Consider the following 21513-nt stretch of genomic DNA (forward strand, 5'->3'; position numbering starts at 1 on the left):
TACAGAATATGATCATACCTAGTAAATTTGAAAATACACATATCAGCCTCTCAAAAACTCTACCTCTAGGTGTAGACCCTAGGAAAAAATATTGCACGTGTACATGTAAAAAGACAGTCTTTGTAGGAGTATTTGAAATAGCAAACATTTGGAAACAAATGCCCATCAGTAAGATGAAGCAATAACATGTGGTACACTCTTATGGAAATCTTACAATTTTGTAACAACATTGTTTGAATTTGTGTGAAGTTCAAAAGCAATCAGATGAGCAGCATGTAGGTCACAGTTTACAACATAATCAGCAATTTACAGAAAGACAGTAGTAAAAATAACACGTATGAAGATATATTAACAGGGATATGTTACACTTGAGTGACCATAGTTAATATCCAATAAAATATAATTTGCTTAATAAAATAACTTCTCGCTAAGTGCATATTGATGTCTGTGTGTGCTAATAATACACACACATTTATTATGTACACATGGGTGTTCATGTATTCAGTTTTATCCTGAGAATATTGAATATATGGCTTTACTCTCATTAAAATTTTAAAGCATTTAGTTTTTAAAACTTGTTTTCCCCAGAAATAAAAGTAGTGTGATTTTCCCCAGTTTTATAAAGGAATTTTGGAAGCTACTGAGCAGATGGTGTCATAAAAGAAATATTCATTTTGTTTATATTATCTATATAAAATAATTTTTAAGTGTCATTTATATTTTGAATATTTATAAAAAATGTTTTTGTGATAGTTAGAATAATCCAGAACTCTATGAATTTTCAGTAGATCAAATATGTACATAAATGTATAGATTAGAATTTTACATGAATATAAAAGGGTGTTGCCAAAGAAAGATGAAAGGAGAACCCTAATTTAATTCCTTATTAAGGATCTACATCAGTCCTATCAGTCTGCTCCAGAGAACTAAGTTAAGCAGTCGAAATTCCCTGTGTATCAGCAGTTTGAGTGATACAAGCTTTTAATTTTTCGATCATTTCATTATTGGCAACCTCCTATGACTCTGGACTCGAGGGAGTTTGTATCAGTTAATTGTCCAAAACACCTTAAGAATAATGAATCCTTGAAGTCCACAAACTAACATACTGCTAGTGCAAAACATTCATTCTGTTACCTTGTCCTTTCAGGCCATGACGACATGACTGAAACACAAAGAACTTAGTAATTACCTAAATTTCAGAGGTTTTCAAACTGTGTTATTGTGGATTTCCTAAAAGTTTAGTGGTATACATATGTGTCCGGCAGGGAGATGGTATTGCATGGGGCTGGTAGTGGCTTTTTCTCTTGGATGCATTAGGCACCCAACAGAGGTTGGTTGGTTGGACCCATGCTGAATATATTCTAATTTTCTATGATTGCCAATAAATTGTCATTCTAATTGTAACTGGTGTATACCTTTATGTATAATGTGAAATACCATTATTGGTTTTGAGAGTTTATAATTGATATGCACTATGAAAGTTCTGGAATTTAAGGGCATTTAGAATTAGACCTTTAAAATCTCAAAGTTTCAGGTTATACAGTCTAAAAATTAAGGCATATTTAAATACACAAACAGCGGTAATCTTATATAAAGAGAATAAATTGCATTTACCTCTGTGCGTTTGTAATTTAATCATTCTGGGACAGAACACATTGTGTTCAGATCCAGAAAAATTAATAGATTTTATTTGCATCTATTTCTGCTGTTTCCTTGACAACTACTATAGATGCTGCTATCACCATGGGGATGGTTCTTCTAAATGAAGCGGCAACATCCAAAGGCGATGTTGGAAAAAGACGGAGTAAGTCTCTGTGTTGGTATTTTTCTAAGTTTGTTTTAGTCTTAAGCTTCATTTAAATCAAATGGGAAATAGATAAAAGTCCTTTGTAAATGAACTTCTAAAGAAATGTTCTGGTTTGAAGACACTTGTGGTGTTTCTTACTTTTTTCTGTTTCTTGGATGTGTGTGTGGCAAATACTTAAAAATACATTTCTTCCAAAATGGGACTGGGTGATTTTCTGTGGAACTGGATAGAAAGAAGAGCTCTTATTCACCCTTGGTTGGGGTGCTCTGATGCATCTCTGCTAAAGCCGTAGTCTCTGTAGTCATGTCCACCCTACAGGAAGAGGTGGAAAATTCTGCGGGCAGAGTCTTCAGAGGTTTTACTGGCTAATGATATGTTTCCCTGTGCCACAAGAACCAGGTATGCATTCAAGGACTGACTCAGAGAGAGAAGAGTTTGCATAGGTCTTGTACCCTGAAATATTATACTTCCGATTACCTCCAAAACCTTTTAGCAACATTTAGAAAGGGGGCATTTCGTAATACCATGTTTTCCAGTGTCTTTGCCTTTTCCAATGATATTCCAAGATTTACAACTCTACCAAGTTCCAGCACTATGTCTTAACAAGGTGACTACATTCTATCCTTTGACAGAACTGTTCCCCTCAGGGAGTTTTAGAAAAAGAATACATGTTTATAAAGTAACATATTTTTGGCAGGAAAAGGGAAAAAACACATGGGAAAGATCTTCTGCCCTGCGGAGCAGAGGTTAGGAAAGGACACTCAGCCTTACGTTCAGTATTTCCCGCCACAGATCTTTCTCTAATTAATATAAAGTCCCCATGTGAGCTTACGATTATGCTTCCAGAAACCTATAATTAAGATTTTTCTCAATATGCTTTGCATTTCTGAACGCTTTTTAAAACCCAGAATGTATGTGTGCAGAACACAGGCATCTGGAAAAGACTCATAATTTATTAAGAAGTTTAAAATAAAAATCCAGACATTTTTTAATGGGAATTCTAGTTATAGTGACATGTATGTAAGTCAGTCATAGTGATTTCTAAATATAATTCTTAGGTATCTTAAGTGTTTAAATGTTTTGGACGTTAACAGACACTTTAGTCTACCCTCTCTTTTCCCATGATGCCATCTATACACTGTTAGAAAGAAACTACACAAGCGACGAATGCATTACTTTCTTTAGTTAATTATTGTTCAGAATATCATTTTATGATTTATGTTTTGAATTAAGAATGTGACGTTCTTGGGACTGGCAAGTAATATTTATAAGGACAAATTCTTATGTGTTTATATATTTATCATGTATCCTTCATATTAAAATAGAAATACGTAATTTTTTAATTGCAGGTCTATAATTATATATATATAATCACTCCAGCCCCCACCCACTGCCAGTTTATTCGTGTCTGTGTGTGTGTGTGTGTGTGAGTGAGTGTGTGTGGCAGTGTGTGTGCATTGCGTGTGTGTGTGCGTGAGTGTGTGGGGGGCGAGAGACAGACAGAAGGGGTGGAGAATGGGAAATATATTTTTAAATTATCCCTTTTGATTCCAGTGTGATTTTTATTTTTGATATAATACAAGTACTGTGATTATTATTGCCCAGGTCAGAATGCGTCTGTGTCGTCATAGCATTTTCTTCTCACAAGTACGTTATCTCGTATGGGCTGCAGTGGTTTGTTGGGTCATTACTGACTCCTGTCTCGGGTCCTCTCCCCGACGTGCGAGTACTTGAGTAGCATTATTTTGTTCCACTGCATAGAATCAAGTAATATACTCTGTCTTACTTGATCACATTTTGAGGCTTATTTCCCATCAAACACTATCAGATGAGGTTACTGAAAGCGGAAAAGGGAGTGAAAAAGTGTTTTACTCAGCTTCTGGAGAAAAAGACAGAGGAAAGGAAGAAGTATTTAGTAATGCCAAATGTAGAAGTAGAAAGTAAAGCATCATGTCATTAATTCTGGGTTTACTAAGATTATTGTAAGCACAGTTGCTATGTCTAGTGGCTAGTGTCTTCATACTTGGACATTCCACAATTTAAGGAAAAAAAGGTGTTTTTCATTTTTGCAGTATTCACCAACTGTTTTTGCTTTGCTTTCTGCCAATATTCATTTGAAGTTTACCTTCATGAGTGTTACCTGAAATGAAATGCCACAGAGGCTGCAGCTCAACGCTACTAAGCACTTAGGACTTTTCGCAATTTGTTCTCAAAACTGAGAGAGTGGTATTCCTACAGAGTTGAAAGAAAACTGACAGATTTCGAGACCATGTTTTAACAATGCCATACCTTATCTACTCCCTGATTTCCAGGACTGTAATTAAACCTGATCTAATTTATGTGCTAGAATAATTTAAAAATCGTATTTCATCACTATAGCAGCACATAGAACCATTTAATCTTCCTTGTTTCCTTCTCTCTTAGTGTGTTTAATCTCTTTTGTCTTCCCCTTTCTTTTATAATTATATTAGATATTTCAGTGTTTTTAAAGAATTCCCTCAAACTAACGAAAGGATACAAGTATTGCACAAATGTTTTGTTCTTAAGAAATGGTTAGCTATTTCTTATTAAGAGAACTAATTTCTACTTATTTACAGAACAGATTTAAATAAATTGCTATTTCTCTAAATATACCTATGTTTTCTTTTATACTAAACATACCTGCATTTAATTGTCTCAGATTTTTAAGCATTTATGTTTTGTTTATTTTACTAATAGCAATGTACCTTATTTAATTAAAATCCAATATATGTATTTGCATACATTTTTATTATATATATTATATATATTTGATTAGGCATCTACTTTAGAGTAAAATCTTCCTAACCATAACAGAAAGGAAAAGAAATTTCCCTGTTGTCAACTTGCCTTGGACAAAGTGATACTGAAAACCTAGACCACAGCCGAAGCACGTTCTGCTCTAATATACACCATCTGTTCCTTTGTAAAACAAACAAACAGTAATACCGTGACACTATTACCAGCTATTTAGGGGGATTTTCTCCTGCTTTGACTGTCACAGAGTTCATATTTTCTCACTCCCCAAGCTTTTGTTCCTAGCCTTCAGTGCGCTGGGACGAACTGTTATTTGTAAGTAACAGGCTTTTACTGAGGCAATTATCTAGCCAATAACCTAAAATTACATTTCTCTGTAAATATTCCATGGCATCTGAAAATAAAATTATATTGCACATTCTAATAATGCAAATGTCTCTGCTAATATAGCCAGTACTTCACAATGCAGGGGCTGATAATCTTGTTTGCGGTTTATCACATATTTTGTTGTGTTTTGTTTTGATCCCTCTGGGGGCATTCTAGTACTTGTAGGAATTTTGTAAGAGAAGAAAACCACCAGAAGACTTAGATCACTTTTGTTGTTTTCATACCCCAAATAGTACATTTTCATTGAGAAGAATGTGGAAAATAATGATTATCTGGTTTGTTGTACCTGTATGTGCCATGAACTGTTACATGTAAGTATACTGTAATTAACTGAATGCATTTTAAAAATATAAACGTTTGGGTTGTGTGTATCCAGACCAATGGAGTTTTCTGTCTCTTTCTAGTCATTTGTCTAGTGGGATTAGGCCTGGTGGTCTTCTTCTTCAGTTTTCTACTTTCAATATTTCGTTCCAAGTACCACGGCTACCCTTACAGGTAATATCATTATACTAATGTGACTGTTTTCATTTTTAACTAACAGAATAAATAGAACTTCAACGGTTAATATATATTTAAGGATTAATATAAAGTAGCTAACTTATTTACCAAATGACTTTAAACTCTGTTAAGCAAGTTTTTGAGCACCTGCCATGTGTTCCACATAGACCATATGAAGGAGATATAAGGCATGGTTCCTGCTGCCTAGCATAGTATAGTTTTATTTTAGAGATACATGTTATATGCATATTATATATGTACATAAACAGATAACAAAATGTTTTAAATTCTGTGGAATTTATCACAATTTCTTCTTGTCTTGGTTTGCCTGTCCATCGTGATTTTTACTTCATTTGCAAAATTTTTTTCTCATAAAACCTACTATTCAGTGTCCAATAAACTGCATCATCTTTTGAATTCTGCAAAGTTTTAGCTTTTTTTCAAATAAAAGCAAACTTGAAAGGGAAAACTAAATGATAAAATAATGTCTGGTCACTGGAAGTTGTATAATGAATATCTCCTAAGATTTTTACCAACATATTTTCATAATTGGGGATGGAAAGATGTTGAAAATTCATTCCAAAATGATGTTATTATAACCAAACTATACTTTTCACTAAAGCAGAATACAACTGATGTGCCAGATTAGAGTTGTCCAGGTCATGAATTAGGCAGATTCATTTCTTGACCACATTCCTCCCTCAGCTTCTCTCAAAGGAATAAATATTCCACTTTCTCTTTCTCTGGGGAGTCCTTCTAATAACCCATCCTTCTCTCTAATTAGTAAGTAAAGGTTCTGTATTTCCTTTCTCAGAGATTTTGAAAACTCTTTTCTGTTGAGATAGTAGAACTAATGATCTATTGATAGAAAATAAAATCTCATACCTTACATCCCTTTTGCATGTGAACTGAGCAATTATATTAAGAGAATGTTTCTACATAGGTGATGGCAGCAATGTATAGCTTTTTCTGGGGCACAGAACTATTCCCGTGACAGAGATCTGATTATGGGCTTACAATGTAGAGTAAGACGCTTCAGCACCCCCTCTCTGTTTTCTCATACAGACAGAGGCACATTTCCAATCTCTTCTTCTCACACCCATTAAAAATAAATGTACTAAAGGTGTAGAAGAAATGTGAGTATCAGATCTGAGCTGTGAGGCCGTCTACCTTTAATCCTGCCTGCAGCATAAGTGAATTTTTTAAAAAAAACATTAGTTCTGAGGGCAAGAAGAGTAATAAGAAAGGCAAATAAAGCCTCCAGTTTCTTGATTTTATTCTTGACATTGGCTATCTAATTTTGGTTTTGAAAATGTGAAATCAGACTAATCAAATCTCAGATTAAGTACGCCCAAGAAAGATGAAGTTTATGTTCTTCTTTTTCCCCCTACCCTAAGATTGAGAATCACAGTTCTGTATGACTGGAGGCTTAGTTTTGACTTGCCTGTTCTCTGTTGATGGAATCTGTAGAAGAGTATTTCTATTTCTATTTCTCTTAAGTTTTTATTCAGCTGTCAAAAACAGTTAAATTAATTCATTTCAACCTACAGCATTTACAGTGTCCATGAAAGGTGTCTATTTTAATAAAAGGTAAAGTACAGTAAGGGATGTTGTGCGATTCTTAAAACCTATTTAGTTGACGGTCAGAAAACAGGGGAAGGTAAAGAGCAAATGCCAGCTTTCCTTCTACATCAGAGCATCAAAATCTAACAAGAATATCATCACCTATCTAGATTTTCCTAGTCATGATATTGCTATGCTAGAACAAGTCGAGAAAAGTTGTTTTTCTCGTTCCATAGAATAATGTTACATTTGACAGCACTATTTTGTTATGATATGAAGAGTTTAAGTTTGTACTTTTTTCCCCAAGAAGTAATTGTCATTTAGAAGTATAAGCCTCTAATCCTCTGATTCTTTACCAGGAGTGGACATGTAAATCACCTGGGAAGCTTTTCAAAATACATATTCCAGGCCTCACCCTAGATATTCATAGTAAGCATTTCTGAACCAGAGTATATGCTTATTTCTTTATGAGTGTGGCATCAACCATTCTTATTGTGTCACAGTCACACTCCCTTTTCAAGGGCCCACCAGGCTAAACAAGGACTGGGCTTGCCGTTAGCTGGCCTCACGGGGCTGGAAGTGGAGATGTAAGAAGTCAGATGGAAATCACTCCCAAGAGTGGTTTGTGAATATGAAGTTTGACATGGTTTAGATGAAGACCCCTAAAAGGAGCTGCCAAGAAACAGAATCAGAACAGAGCTCAGCAAAAAAGCCTGGGAAACCCAGTGCACTAAAAGACTGTGACATGTCATCACAGAGACGTGAAGGCAGGATCCTGGCTTTGGCCTCCACTCTTGCAAACTCCACTGTTGGCTGTGCTGTTGCAGGACTTAGCCATCCAGCTCTTCCACTGCTCACTTTAAATCATTCTTTTAGTTTATTCATCTCTTCCCATATCACTTCAAAGCTTTCTAATATTTCTCTTCAGCCTCTTAAGAACTTCTGTTTGTATCTGCTTTTCTGCATTCTGTCTTTTCCATGGATATAGTGATGCATCGTTCATCAAGCTTCCTCCATACATCCTTCTAGCCCTCCTACTTCATACCTCTCCAGTCATTCATCATCAAATTCTCTTGCCTTGTCAGGTTGATAGAATAGGTTATATGTGTTCCCTTCATTACATTTACAGCATCCCTCTGAGCTAACAAAATGTGGTAGAGGGGAGCATTATGAGCAAAAAATACCAACTTTGCCTCTGAAAAGCTTTATTCTCTTATTATCTAACATGTGGATATATGCCAGACTTACTTTAGTAATGGTAGGTATTGCTTTGGGGTTTGTTTTTAATCCACTGCATCATTTTCCTTCAGAATAAGGTTTTACTCAGAAATTGTATCAGTTCTCTTGCAAATGATTATGATAATAAATAGATGATTAACCTCAAGAGCAAGTGTTGCCAAAAGGACTGGAGAGAGTATATATACCAGAGATTTGGATAAATCCTCAGCTAAGTTCTAAAAACCTGGCAGTATAGTGAAAACAATTTCTGTCCAACTAGTTCACTGGAGAGAAAGCAAAGGTGATAGCAAAAGCCAGAGTGAGAGAGGGAATAAATGAAAGAAAGGACAAGAGAAATAATTCTGGGAATAGTTGAGAGATGACATGTTAATAAAAAAAGAAAAAGAGACGATTTCCCGCTGAATTATCCTATGGGAGAGGCTCGGTCAGTTATGAACATAGTACCACATTCTGAAGGAACACTTTGCGTTCTCAGAAGCACGCGTCTGTGGCACCAGCATTATAGTATTTGATAAATAAAAAACAAACCAAATCTTGCTCCTATCGGATAAAGGTAGTTTGTAGGGAATGAGAAAATGAGATACTCGACACCATCATTATAGCAAGAGGAAAGGTATTCCATATTCCAGAGGTATGTCTTGGCCTGGGTACTTCTGAAAAGACACTGTGGATGTCCATCTTCAATGACAGCTAGTGCCTAGTATAATGAATCATAAACCCTGGTGACCAAGAGCTAAATCAGTCCAATCCTTTGTGCCAGACATACATTGAAGTAGGCTTGCAAAAAAAAAAAAAAAACTTTCTCAACCAAGACCATTTCCTTGACTTTGAGATGAGCTGCCAGGACAAATAAACAGTTTTCTTCAAAAAGAATGGGAAAACCTCCCACTTCTACCTACTTTAGATAATACCAGTACTTTGGATAAGACGAGAGATGTCCTTTACTGAAAATGCATATTTGAACATAACACCATCTACTAACTGAAAAACACCTTTAGCCAGGGGCTTTGGCTCCAGTGCCAAAGTACTCTCTTGGGTGTAATGCCCCAGCCTTTGGTAGCCTTTGATATCTGTGTTTTAGGTTTGTGAATTATAACTTTTGTACCAAGAAATGCCTCTGATGCACAGAACTATGTCCAGAATTATTTTAAAACTAATTTTTTATTTCCTCACAATTTTGAATTGTCTGATATACAACCTTTAATTTCTTCTATAAGGAATGATCTTTTTGCTTTTCATTTTTATTTTAATTTTAAACCTCACAAAACCTTAAACATTCATGCGCTTCCTATTTTCTGAGTACTTCACACTGCTATTTTTTTTATTTTTGGTCTGTGTACTTGCTGAAAGGGATAAAAGTCTGTTACATGTTTACTCTATTTCCTTAAATCTTCCCCACATTTTAGTCTTAAGGGTTTTTTCCCCACAGTATCAACATGTTTCATGCCATCACTAAATTCTCCCAGATCATCTTTAAGTTTCAATAAGCAAACTTCCCTCATTTAAACCCCTGATCTACCTGTTACTAGCTCAGTGACTTTGGGAAAGTTAAGTAACTTTTCTAAACCTTGGTTTTCTCATTTGTAAATGGGAAATGTTTACATACTTTGACATTTGTAAAGATTACATGATATAAATCACTTAGCACGTTGCCTGGTACTTAGTAAATGGCACATAGTATTAATTACTCAATAAGTCTTTGATGCTAATTATTCTCATTAGTTCTGATATAAAGATTTTACACATTTATATTTAATTTTTCCTAAGCAGGATTTTTTTACACTAAAGATTAAGCAACTGTTGTTTTGGGGGTTTTTTTTTCCACTTTCTTTTTCATGTATAGTTGACGTACAATATCATATAAGTTACAGGTGTACAATATAGTGATTTACAATTATTTTTTGTCTTTTTGTTGTTGTTGTTAGGGATTTTGGGATTGGTAACTGTTGTTTTTTATTTGCATGATTCAGTTGGGTGAAGAACAGATTTTCCCTGAACCTTTTGATGAACTTAATTGGTCTCTCGAATCCCTTGAAATTATCAGTGAAATATCAAAGATTATTAAGAATTTGATGTAATTACCATCTGAGCCATAGTTCAGAAAAAGAAGGAATTTTATTCTAGTGATAGCACTGAATTCATCTTGTATATTAAATAAAGATTAACTTTAGGGCTTATTCCATTTTCTAAGAAGAGTAAAGTGCTAGTGGTCATACATGAGAGTCTTCCATTATGGGTAATTACTTTCCCACTGTTTTCCACTGACACACTTTGATTCAAAGTTTTCTTCAAAAAATTTCTATAAAACTATTTGACATATCAAGTCTCTGTTTTAGTAGGAAAACAGCATGAAACATCCTCTACTCATTCTATCACTTTGCTTCCTGTTTACGAATCTTTGGTTGTCTTTGAGAGGTAGTATGGTATAATGGAAAAATAATGTTTAGAATCACAAGATCTGAGTTCAAATTCAGTATATAATTTTGTATGTTAGTTAAGAACTCTGGCTCTGCAGTCACATGGATCCAAGTTTGAATCTTCCATTCTCTCTTCACTAACTTTGGGACTTGGAGTTACTTAACTTTTGAGTCTCATTTTTCATCACCTCTAAAAGTAGTGTTTTTATGGGGTTGGCTAACAGCTTTGTTAAGCTTGTTTCTTCATCTGTAAACTTGGCATAATAATTAATACCTATCTGAGAATTTTGAGGGGATAAATTATAAAATCAATTTGTAGTGCCTGAAAGGTAGTGGGTTCTCAGCACTTGGTTATTCAGTAGCACCTTACCACGTTACATTTTTCATTAAGTATTCATATGTAACTTTTGTGTGTTGCAGTTCTTTTCATTCTAGAGTATTGTAAGGTATTTTAGAGAATGTCCTTGGAAATGCCTTTTTTATATCTCCAAAGTGTTGTGCACATAGTAGGTGCTCATCATATACTTGTTAATTGAATATGTTTATTCAAAAACATTTTTTATTTATTCCTTATCTAACTGCAACAGGAACCATTAAGATAAAAACATAGTGGAGAGGAGAGTATTGGTTTGCCACATTGCACAACTCCAGAAGGTGGAATTCACATCACATGATACGCCGTGGAGTTGTTGGGTTGTTCCACACACCCAGAGGGGTGTGTGGAGTGTGTAAACATTATTCCAGAAACCTGGGCTCTAAAGATACTTATTGCAACCTCAAAATGATCCTGAGCTGGCTGGCATCAAAAGTAAATATAAAAATATGTATTAATTAAGCTTACAATGGACATAGAAACTATTCCATTGTCTTAACAAGATACTTGTAATTCATGATGGCTTTGGTTGCTTTGAGAGATGATAAATAACCAAAAAAAGGATTGACATTCAGTAAGAGAAAGTACAGAATAATAGGTAGACATGAAAGATATTCCTAATGAATTTTGAGAAAAGTATGCTAGTGAACAAGCCCAGCAAGGCAAAAAACCCCAGGACGTACACTATGTAACAATATCACTTTCCTTTCTACATCTTTCTTAGATGTAGATCTTTCATCTGTAGGGAAAATATAAAACACAATCTTGAGCCGTACAAAAATAAAACACAGAAATGGTGTGGTGATCAATCCACAATATGGATCATTGATAAGAGTTTCACTGGGATTGCCTTTCTGATGCTGAGTTCCAGCTTTGAAGAATGATGTAAAGGTCCAAAGACTTAGAGGTGGTTCAGAGAAGAGCTGGAGTGCTATAGCGGCACCGCTGTGTGTGTCCTATCTTAGCTACATAAAGAATACAGTGCTAAATCTTTGTAATACTCTTGTACAAATGGAAATCGAATCTTAAGGACTATTCTCTCCATATTGTTGTATCTCACTGTGGTGTATTGGGAAGTGATCTGGACTTTGAGTGAGAAGATGTGATTTGGACCATGGCCCTTTAAAACTGTAACCTCAGGCAAGTCTTTTCATCTTCTCTGAGCCTCAGTTTTCCTCATCTTTCGGATAACCACCATAATATTTATCTCATAAGTAAGACAAGTTGTGGCCAACTATTGTTTTACAAATGCAAGATACCTTAGAACTACGAGAGCTCGTATCCCAGCCTTACGCTGTTGTACTTAGCTGCTACGGGGACAAACCCTCAGATACAAATTTCCAGCAGTAGACTTTGACCCATGGAATTAACCACTGACACACACAGTATGTTTTTTTAGACAATAATATTCATATGCATGCGTATGCCCACCACTTCAAACAAAATGTAATTCGATTTGGTTACTTCTGTTTTATTACTTGAGGGAGGAACGCAGAACAACTGACAGAAATACGTTTAATTCTGCTGAGGAAAAGTATAGTCAAATGCCTTTTCCCACTAACAAACAATATAAGCCTTAATATCCAGAATAATAAAATACAAGTCTTCTAAACAGGTACTGATTTTTTAATCAATACTTGATATTTCAGAAATAGATACTAGGAACCTGTATATAAATCCAAAGTAATTTTTATAGAAAACTCAGAGTCCAGGTTTTTTGATTTTGCACTGCAGTCCCTCAAACCTCAGAACACGTGGTCTGAGCAGAGACACACACAGCAAAGGAAGCTCAAGAGGGCTATTTCCATTGTGCAAACACAACTTTCTTACGCCGGCAGAAACTCCACCATTCAGCAACCCCCGAAAGGAGGGAGAGTAGGAAGCTCCTGTGATCTAGAAGTTTTGTTGTTCACCTGTCCCCCAACCTTACCCCACATACTAGCTTTATTGGTCTTTTCCCCCCAGACCTAGCATCCACGTCTCTGACCACACCTAGTTATAATAACAGTAATGTTATCCAGACTCTTCCGAAGTGCCCCGCTCTGTAGGCTGCAGAGAAGAGGCCTTGGCAGTCGTTAAACTTGACAGCTCTCACCGTGCGTAACTGTAGGTATATCAGTAGAAAGGTTTCCATTCCCAAAGATCCCTTTCCCAACTCCTAATAAAGTCCTGAATTTCTTTAGGGCTTTATTTTAGATCATGTACTTCAGACCTGAAGACTTTTCTGGACTTGGTAATTTTCTGTTACAAAGAAGAGAGCCCCAGGGCTTTTGGCCGAAGAGGCCTGGCTGACAGCCATAACTACTTCTCCCTCGCATCCCCTTAGAACACTTGTCAATATAAAGGTTAGAAAATCCTGAGAACAGTGACTTACTAAGTTCTAGTAGCTACAAGGCCAGGGGAACGGGAGTGAGTTCACTTCTTTGGCTCCAAGATGAAATCAGAGCAGCTGCCCCTTAACCACAGAAGTGATTTCTGTGCGACCGAGTGCCATTATGTAACCATGAGGTCTGATTTCCTTCCCAGTTTGACAACAGGAAATGAGAACATTAGACAAGAAAATTCTGTCCAGCTTAAGATCTTGGTAGAGAACTTAACCTGCTCCCAATTGGACAGAATTCATTCATTCAAGAGCACCGCATACATTCTGTTTTTTTAAAACACTGGGGAACAGTTAAATTAATTAAGAGAAGTCAAAACAAAATGCAAACCACTATTTGGTGCCTGTTCAGATATTTCACAGGAAGAGAAAAGGAAATACATTACACATCACATGTAATATGGGTCTCCAGTAGCCACCCAATAACCAGATCCAGATGTTTCTTCTCATTCTGCAACCCGTGTAACCTTTCTAGGACTTTAGTTAACTAGCTCCTCTTGGTCATGTTATGCCCTGGATTTTGTAACATGGCACGCTTGGACCTTCCTTTTTCCTTTTAGATTACTTCTCAGTCCCCAATATACATGTTAAATCCTGATCTTTCTCCTGAGATCTAGAAACAGACCTTAATACCACATTAACACCTCACCCTCAACCCCAAAGCCAAGCTTATCTCTGCTCCAAACCTGTGTCTCCTGCCCTGCCCATTTTCCCTACAACACTGTTATTCTCATAATCATACAAGATAGAAACCTTGGAGTCGGTTTGGTCTCCATCACTTTGTATTCCCACTGCTGCTGTCTTAATTTATATACCTAGTATCTTTTTCAGAATATCACCCAGCCTCCAAATTTATCTCCGTGTTTAGTCGTTATCATCGATAAGCCATCACTTACTCGAGAATAATGCAGAATTTTTTTTAAGATATGCACAGATTATGCTGCTGCTTCATCAAAATCCATTGATGGCTAACCAGAAAGAAGGAAAAGTTAATACATGTTCCTTCTAGAAAATATCAAGAAACTGAATAAAATAAAATTTTTTATAATCCCAACATTCAAGTTGGGATGTCAGCAGTTTGACTTGTATATATTTTGAACCTAGGGAAGGGTTATATTAAAAGTTTGGCTCCATCTGTTTCATCTTACAGCACAGTCTTCACTGTACCTTGTGGTTTAGAGCAGGGTTAGCAACTACTGCCTTTGGGCCAAATCTAGCCCACTGCCAATTTTTGTGTGCCATGTAAACTAAGAAAGGTTTAAATCACTGGAAAAAAGGGAATATTGTGATGTGACAATTATATAAAATTCAAACTTCAGTGTCCATGAATAGAGTTTTATTGGCACACAGCCAGATTCATTTGTTTATGCCTTGACTTAGGCTGCTTTTGCCCTAGAGCAGCTTAGTTTAGTAGTTCCGAGAGAGACCTACGGCCCGCATAGCTTAAAATATCGACTTTCAGGCCTTTCACAGTGTGCCGACTCCTGGTTTAGCCGTAAGGCACACACAGAATCTGTTCTTATAATTTGTCTTTCTTCCATCAGCTCCTTTCACTTAGGCTGTTATCCCTTCATTTCACTTGTTCCCAGTTTTTTCCTTTGTTTGCTTGTTTAAATTCTTCTTTGCCATCTTATCAAATGTGTCACTGTGTTATACTTTATTGTATCCAGGTCTCTCTCCTCTAGAGAAGAAACATAACGGCCATGACTTTCAATCATTCTTTTTCTTGCAACACCCTTCTATTCATAATATTCTTCTACACAGTAGATGATCAGTATGTCCTGTTGAATACTGACTGAAGCTGACTTCTGGGGGCCCTGAATTTGAGGAAATAGTTACTACTTTAAATAATCTTTCTCTAGAAAAACTTGATTTCAAATAATAAGCTTGTTTATGAACTTGTGGAATATCACTCCCCAGCAAGTCAGTGACTGCATTTTTATCTAAATCCTGAATATTTGCTACTGTGAGGGAGCATTAGCAGAGAGCCAGACTTAAAGGGAGAAGTGCTTTGACTTTGTATATACAAGGCCCCTAGGCATCCCTGATGTACTTTAAGTAATAATAAAGTTACACACTAGAAGGGGATATTTGCATCCCTTTAGGCTAGGAGAAGGGGAGCTTCTGGGGCATATTTTCTGGTCCCAGCCTCTACCTGTTCTTCCTGGGTACAGGTCAATACCCTTGCCAAGTAGCATCCATCTTATACTGCTACCTGAGTTAGGGTTGACCAGGCATGTATTCACTTGAGAATAAGCCAGCCACGGTAGTCAGTGTTACGCATGTATAGACTACCATGAATTGTCATGAGATTCATTCATGACAGCGGGTGGACAGAAGTCCAGACAGAAGTCCGGACAGAAGTTGATTGTGGCACCCAAGGCAGCTTCTCCCGCTGAGGAAACAGACTGCAACACTGAAGAATACATTCCAAATAAGAGGAATATATTCAGTTTTCAGCATTCAGCAGTTTTTAAGTATGATACAAAAGCACTGTATATGTTTTATAATAAGCCTTATTAGGAAAGTTAATATCCAAACAGTATTAGAAGCATGAATCTATGAGAACCATTAGATGATATATCAACAGTAGATAGGTAAATGTGAGAAGAGCAAAAAGTATGTCAGACTCTGATACATAGAAATGAAGGAACTTATTTCTTGAGTGATGAAATCAGTATAAAACATTCATACTGGAACACAACTAGGACATTTATATAATAAATAAAACCAGACATGAACTATTGAATGATTACCTGGAGAATAATAGTTCATACTTTTCTAAGAAACATTTTAACAAAATACTTGACACTTTTGTGCCTCAGGTATTTCCGGTGTCTTGAACAAATGCTTATAACTCTTATGAAAAAGATTATTTTAAATATAAATTAGGTAGTACTCTGCTAGATTAAACTTTTATTTTAGTACAATAGAATGATCAGTTCAAGATTAAATATGTATTTCTTATTTCATAATAATATATAAAAATATATTATTTTAAGTTTTCTAGAAATATTTCAGTTTGGAAAAAACCCTGGCGTAAACAAATACCTTGGTAACTAAGGATTCTTAGTCTATTTCAATATTAAGAAAATACAAAGATCCTTTTACCCTGTGAATGTAGCAACATTTAAAAGTTGTAGAACCTTTTTAACCTTTCCAGCACCAGAAAGTTAGCAAGTATAAAATGACCATAAAGGTCATATTACTATTCTTGCTTTTATGATGGTAATACTTTTAGCAGTGCTAAAAGGTGATTTTTAGTATTCCATCGCTGGAAGTGTGCGGACTATTTTTCACACAAAAAAAAAGAAACTATAAATTCTCAGGTTTCTTTTAAGTTATAAGTTTTTCAACTTGAATTATAGTTTTAAATATTTTGTGATCAGGTTTTCTTTTTTCATTAACCCTTATTCTTCAGTCAGCTTTATCTTCAGGGCAGTCTTTTAATTGAGGACAGAGAAAGCCGAAGTGTTCATCTACACATGACATATATACCTGCTTTGCCATCAGTGTTGTTAAGGATTATGTGGCTTGAACAGCATCTGTATCTTAATGTTCTGAGGAATTTTACTTCCGACTCTTCATGGCATTGGTTACCCTTGCAGTACTTAAGTCATAACTTGTTATCTCAAAAAAGAGAAGCAATGTCTTGTTTCATCTAGCTATCAGCACAATGATTTCTGTCCTGTAATTTAGTAATTCCTCAGAAACAGATACAGAGTAATAAAAAGTTTAGTTTGTATTGCATAATTACTTTATTATATAATGTAAACCAATATAGATAACATATATTTAAAATATGTTTAAATGTTTCATATAATGTTTTATAATACATATATTTACTTTTAGCGTATAGTATCGCCAGGATTATAAACTATTAGCATATAGTATCACCAGGATTATAAAATATTAGCACAGGAAAGAACTTTAGAAATCATCCAAAACAACCGTTCTTTTCACTAATGAGGAAACCGAGGTTCAGAAAGACGAAGTAGCGTATGCCTAGGATGTTATCATTTAAATGTTCAACTATTAAACTTACTAGTTTGAACCCTTTCCCAACTACATGGCTTTCCAACCATAGTAACCATTAATTTTTTTTTAATATTTAGTTAAGAATTGGTTTATCTCTCGTTGTCCTAAAGTTATGCTGTGAAGACTTTACAAAAAAAAAGTTGCTACCTGTTAGCAGAAAGGTACAAATAAGCAACAAAAGCTTAAAGAATGTTATTTAAATTGACTCACGATTTTACAAACTTAAATAAATTTCTTTTCATAGGTTAAAGTTTTGCTTAGGGAAGTTAAGAAAGGAAAAATAGTTACTTTTTACTTGTATTTCTATATGTACATATAGAAATACATATTTGTGTTGTTTCATCAGAATCTGATGTTATTTTTATTATGATTTATAATACATTCTTTTTTGGCTGTTCAATATAATGAAATTATAAAATCCTCAAAAGTCTTTAGTTATTTTAAGAAATGCATTATAGATTAAATAACCAGAAAAAACTATTTTGTTTAGGATGTTGAAATGGCCCACTCCAAATATGTGTTTCGATCCATTCCCTTTTCTTCCCCTACATTGTCAGTTTAAATGCTGATTTAACTAATGGTCTAGCTAACAATGAGAATGGCTCACAGGAACTACCCATTGGGAGATTAGGATTGACATGTACACACTGCTATATTTAAAATAGATAACCAACAAGGATCTACTGTATAGCACAGGGAACGCTGCTCAATATTCTGTAATAACCTAACTGGGAAAAGAATTTGAAAAAGAAAAGATAGATGTATATGTATAATTGAACCACCTTGCTGTACACCTGAAACTAACACAACATTGTTAATCAACTATTTAAAAAAAAAAAAAGTTACTCAAACTTAAACACCACAAGTTCAAGTTCTTATCAACAACTGCTTCCACCCCTAACCTATTCTTACCACAAGCCTAATCCCATTACAGGAACTAGTTCAGAGAAATTGCCCTGATATAAAAATTAGAATGAGGTGAAAAAATGTATGTAACTATGACATTTTTATTTTATATTTACATGTACTAATTTAGAATGGAATAAAAAGCACTTGGTGTTTTCTTATTTTCAGCCCAGAATTTTCTTTCTTTTTCAGCTTTTTAATTAAATGAAGCCGAGTGGGATTTGCATAAAGTGAATGTTTACCATGAAGACAAAGTGTTCCTGACATACTAGTTCAAATTCTTGAGTTCATTTCCTTGCTGATTGTGATAATCCAGCTGTTTCTTGTACAATTTTTTTAAACGTGAGTTTTCCTAGTAAACTGAATTCATAGCCATGGATGGTTAAATTTAATATGGAAAGAACAGAGGCGTCACTGAAGTGTTTTTCAAGCATATTATATTCACTGTATGCAATAGGTGGAAATAAATGACAAAGCAGTTATGAATTCATGCTTTTAAACTGTTCACTCACTAGTAAAGAAAACCACAATGTTAGTAAAGGAAAACAATGAAATGTATCTTCATTCTTGGGATTGTACACACATAGGTGTATGCATGAAAATATGTCATGTACTGAAAAATTATACTTTCTGCAGTTTCAGTATAAAGGACGTGTATGGTTACAAATAGCGTTTTGTTCTTATTCATCATAACTACATAAAGGAAATAGGACAGGGAGCTGGATGAATAGTACTCAGATACCTACCCTGGGACATGGAGGTCCTTCCCAGAATATAAATGTAAAGCCAACATGACTAAATCAACATGCCTCAAGGCATCAGGCAACGAAAGCAACACACCACAACTAGGAATTAACTCTTCTCCAACTTTAGAAGTGTCACCCAAGAATCCAGACTTACAACCACAAAACTAACCCACTATGGACATTTTGCCCTTATGTTATATGGAAGAAGCTTGCCATCAAAACCTTATTCCTAGACCTAGATATAGATTAGTTATCCTAATATGAGGGACTCAATGATGCTTTCTTGAAAATCAAATATAGGAGTGTAACCATTATTATGTTTGTATATTGTATTTTAGTTTATAAAGCACTTTCCCATATGTTACGGTATTTTTTTCTTCACATCAACCCTGTAAATTAGACAAGAATTTAGACAGGAAATGTAAATTTTATCTGACTTATTTAAGTACTGGAAGCTGAAAGCCACAAAGAAAAAATAGAGCCTGTAACTGGGCTTTCAAACTCTCAAACCTGAATTTCTATTTTCTGTGGTGCTTCCTAAAGAAGGATTTAGAAACACAGTTATTGTGTCAGCTCAATAAACTTTTTTTTTAGGCTTTGTTATCTAATTTTCATTAAGATCTTAGTAATAACCATGGTGAACTTTGTTAGTTGAGAGTTCCACCTATGTAGTCTCAAACCAGGACCCAGGTGTGTATCCAATGACCCTACCCGTTTGGTATCTATGAAATTCAGTAAAGAATGGGAGATATAAAAGCTTACAAGGGTATATGAAGTTAAATCCCAGGGCAGTATGTGTGCTAGCAGGAAGAAAGCTATGTTTTCAAAACACAATTATATTCAGCAAAAATTACGAAGTAAATTCTGAACTATGTTAACATTATTACATATTCCCAAAATCTGTTATTAAAAATCACATTCATTCCCCAGTTCCTGTTCACAGATTGATAAATTCAGTATTGCAGTGGCATTTATGGAAGAGCCATTAAGTGATCATAATAATTTTTTTAATGTCTACACCTAGGTAGCATTTGACCTATAAATCTTAATCCATTTAGTACTTTTCTGTTTTCTAAAGTTTATTCAGTACAAACATCAAAATTGGACTTTGAGGCCAAGCTTTACATCGAATAAATGTTTATTAATTACTGTTGCTTATGTTTGTCCCCTTAAAGCTCAAAATTCTTATTAACAACAAACATCTAATCTCTCTGTATAAAGCCTAATAATGTTTAATCATGACCACAGTCAGAGAGTTCTCAGACACTGTGACTGAGGTAAGGAAAACTTCCCTATCTCAGATTAGTAAAAAAAAAAAAAAATTCTAGCCTATATTCCGTAATTTTCTCCAAATATTAAAAATATGCCAACTATGAAAACAATTTTTTTTCAGAATTTCAGTTTTAAAAGATGTGGCTTCTCTATAGACAATTATTGCTTTAGGGAAAGGGAAAAATCTGCCTTAAAATAAGTTGTTACTGGAAAGTGCTACAGAGAGTGGCTCAAATGTAGTTTGCTTTCAGAATGTAGCATGTGGAAAATCACATACAAAATATATCATCTTTACCTTTCCCAAATATTTTAAACTGAAAAATTAATTTGTATGTGCTGTTATATCCTCCAATGTCACTTCAACTAGATTCACTGCATGCAAGACTCCCTTAAAAATGTATTATACGGGGGCTTCCCTGGTGGTGCAGTGGTTGAGAGTCCGCCTGCCGATGCAGGGGACACGGGTTCGTGCCCCAGTCCGGGAAGATCCCACATGCCGCGGAGCAGCTAGGCCCACGAGCCATGGCCGCTGAGCCTGTGCGTCCAGAGCCTGTGCTCCGCAATGGTAGAGGCCACAACAGTGAGAGGCCCGTGTACCGCAAAAAAAAAAAAAAAAAAAAAAAAGTATTATATGCTTAATGATCTCCAGTTAGAATAAGAGGAATTAACTTTCCTACTCAGTTGGAGAGAAAAATCTTAATATAAAATTCCATCTAAAGGAGTAAAATTCCATTTAAATCTTAATATAAAAATCTCATCTATAACAACATCTGATGAATAAAGTGTTCCATTTTCCTTAGCACACTCTTCCTTGCATTAGATATTCACAAGAGTAAGCCCAATAGTGTTGTGTGTTTACTGTAATTTTTTTTTTTTTAGCACATGAAGTAATATCCTTGTCAGTTACAATTCAGCAAGCATGGTAATTTGGGGAGATGAGATCTTGTAACCAAAGAGCTTGCCAAGTATTCCCTTTCTTGCTGTCATGAGAACCTCTCTAAGGGTACACGAAGGGAGTGGTTACTCTAAATAAGGCATGACATACCAAAGACGTTAAACATCATGTTTTAAGAAGGACTGGTGACAGGGGCAAACACATTAGCTGTAGCATC

At 35.2% G+C, this 21513-nt stretch overlaps 1 protein-coding gene across 6 annotated transcripts in view; it reads left to right on the forward strand.

The window, feature by feature from the left end:
- TUSC3 (tumor suppressor candidate 3) overlaps positions 1-19050 on the forward strand; it is a 183237-nt gene extending 164187 nt beyond the window's left edge. For 2 of the 6 annotated variants that reach the window (XM_082608600.1, XM_082608602.1), the window contains 4 exons: positions 1730-1804; positions 5374-5464; positions 12137-12199; positions 18576-19050. In XM_082608600.1, coding sequence (XP_082464726.1) covers positions 1730-1804; positions 5374-5464; positions 12137-12155 — 185 coding nt within the window. In that variant the 3' untranslated portion in view covers positions 12156-12199; positions 18576-19050. Of the gene's footprint in view, positions 1-1729; positions 1805-5373; positions 5465-12136; positions 12200-18575 lie in introns of those variants that run through there. The other 4 variants (XM_082608601.1, XR_014292371.1, XR_014292372.1 and 1 more) reach the window with 4 other exon arrangements.
- Positions 19051-21513: the final 2463 nt, after the last annotated feature.

This window comes from Mesoplodon mirus (assembly GCF_964341445.2).
Source record: "Mesoplodon mirus genome assembly, chromosome: 20".
Taxonomy (NCBI): domain Eukaryota; kingdom Metazoa; phylum Chordata; class Mammalia; order Artiodactyla; family Ziphiidae; genus Mesoplodon; species Mesoplodon mirus.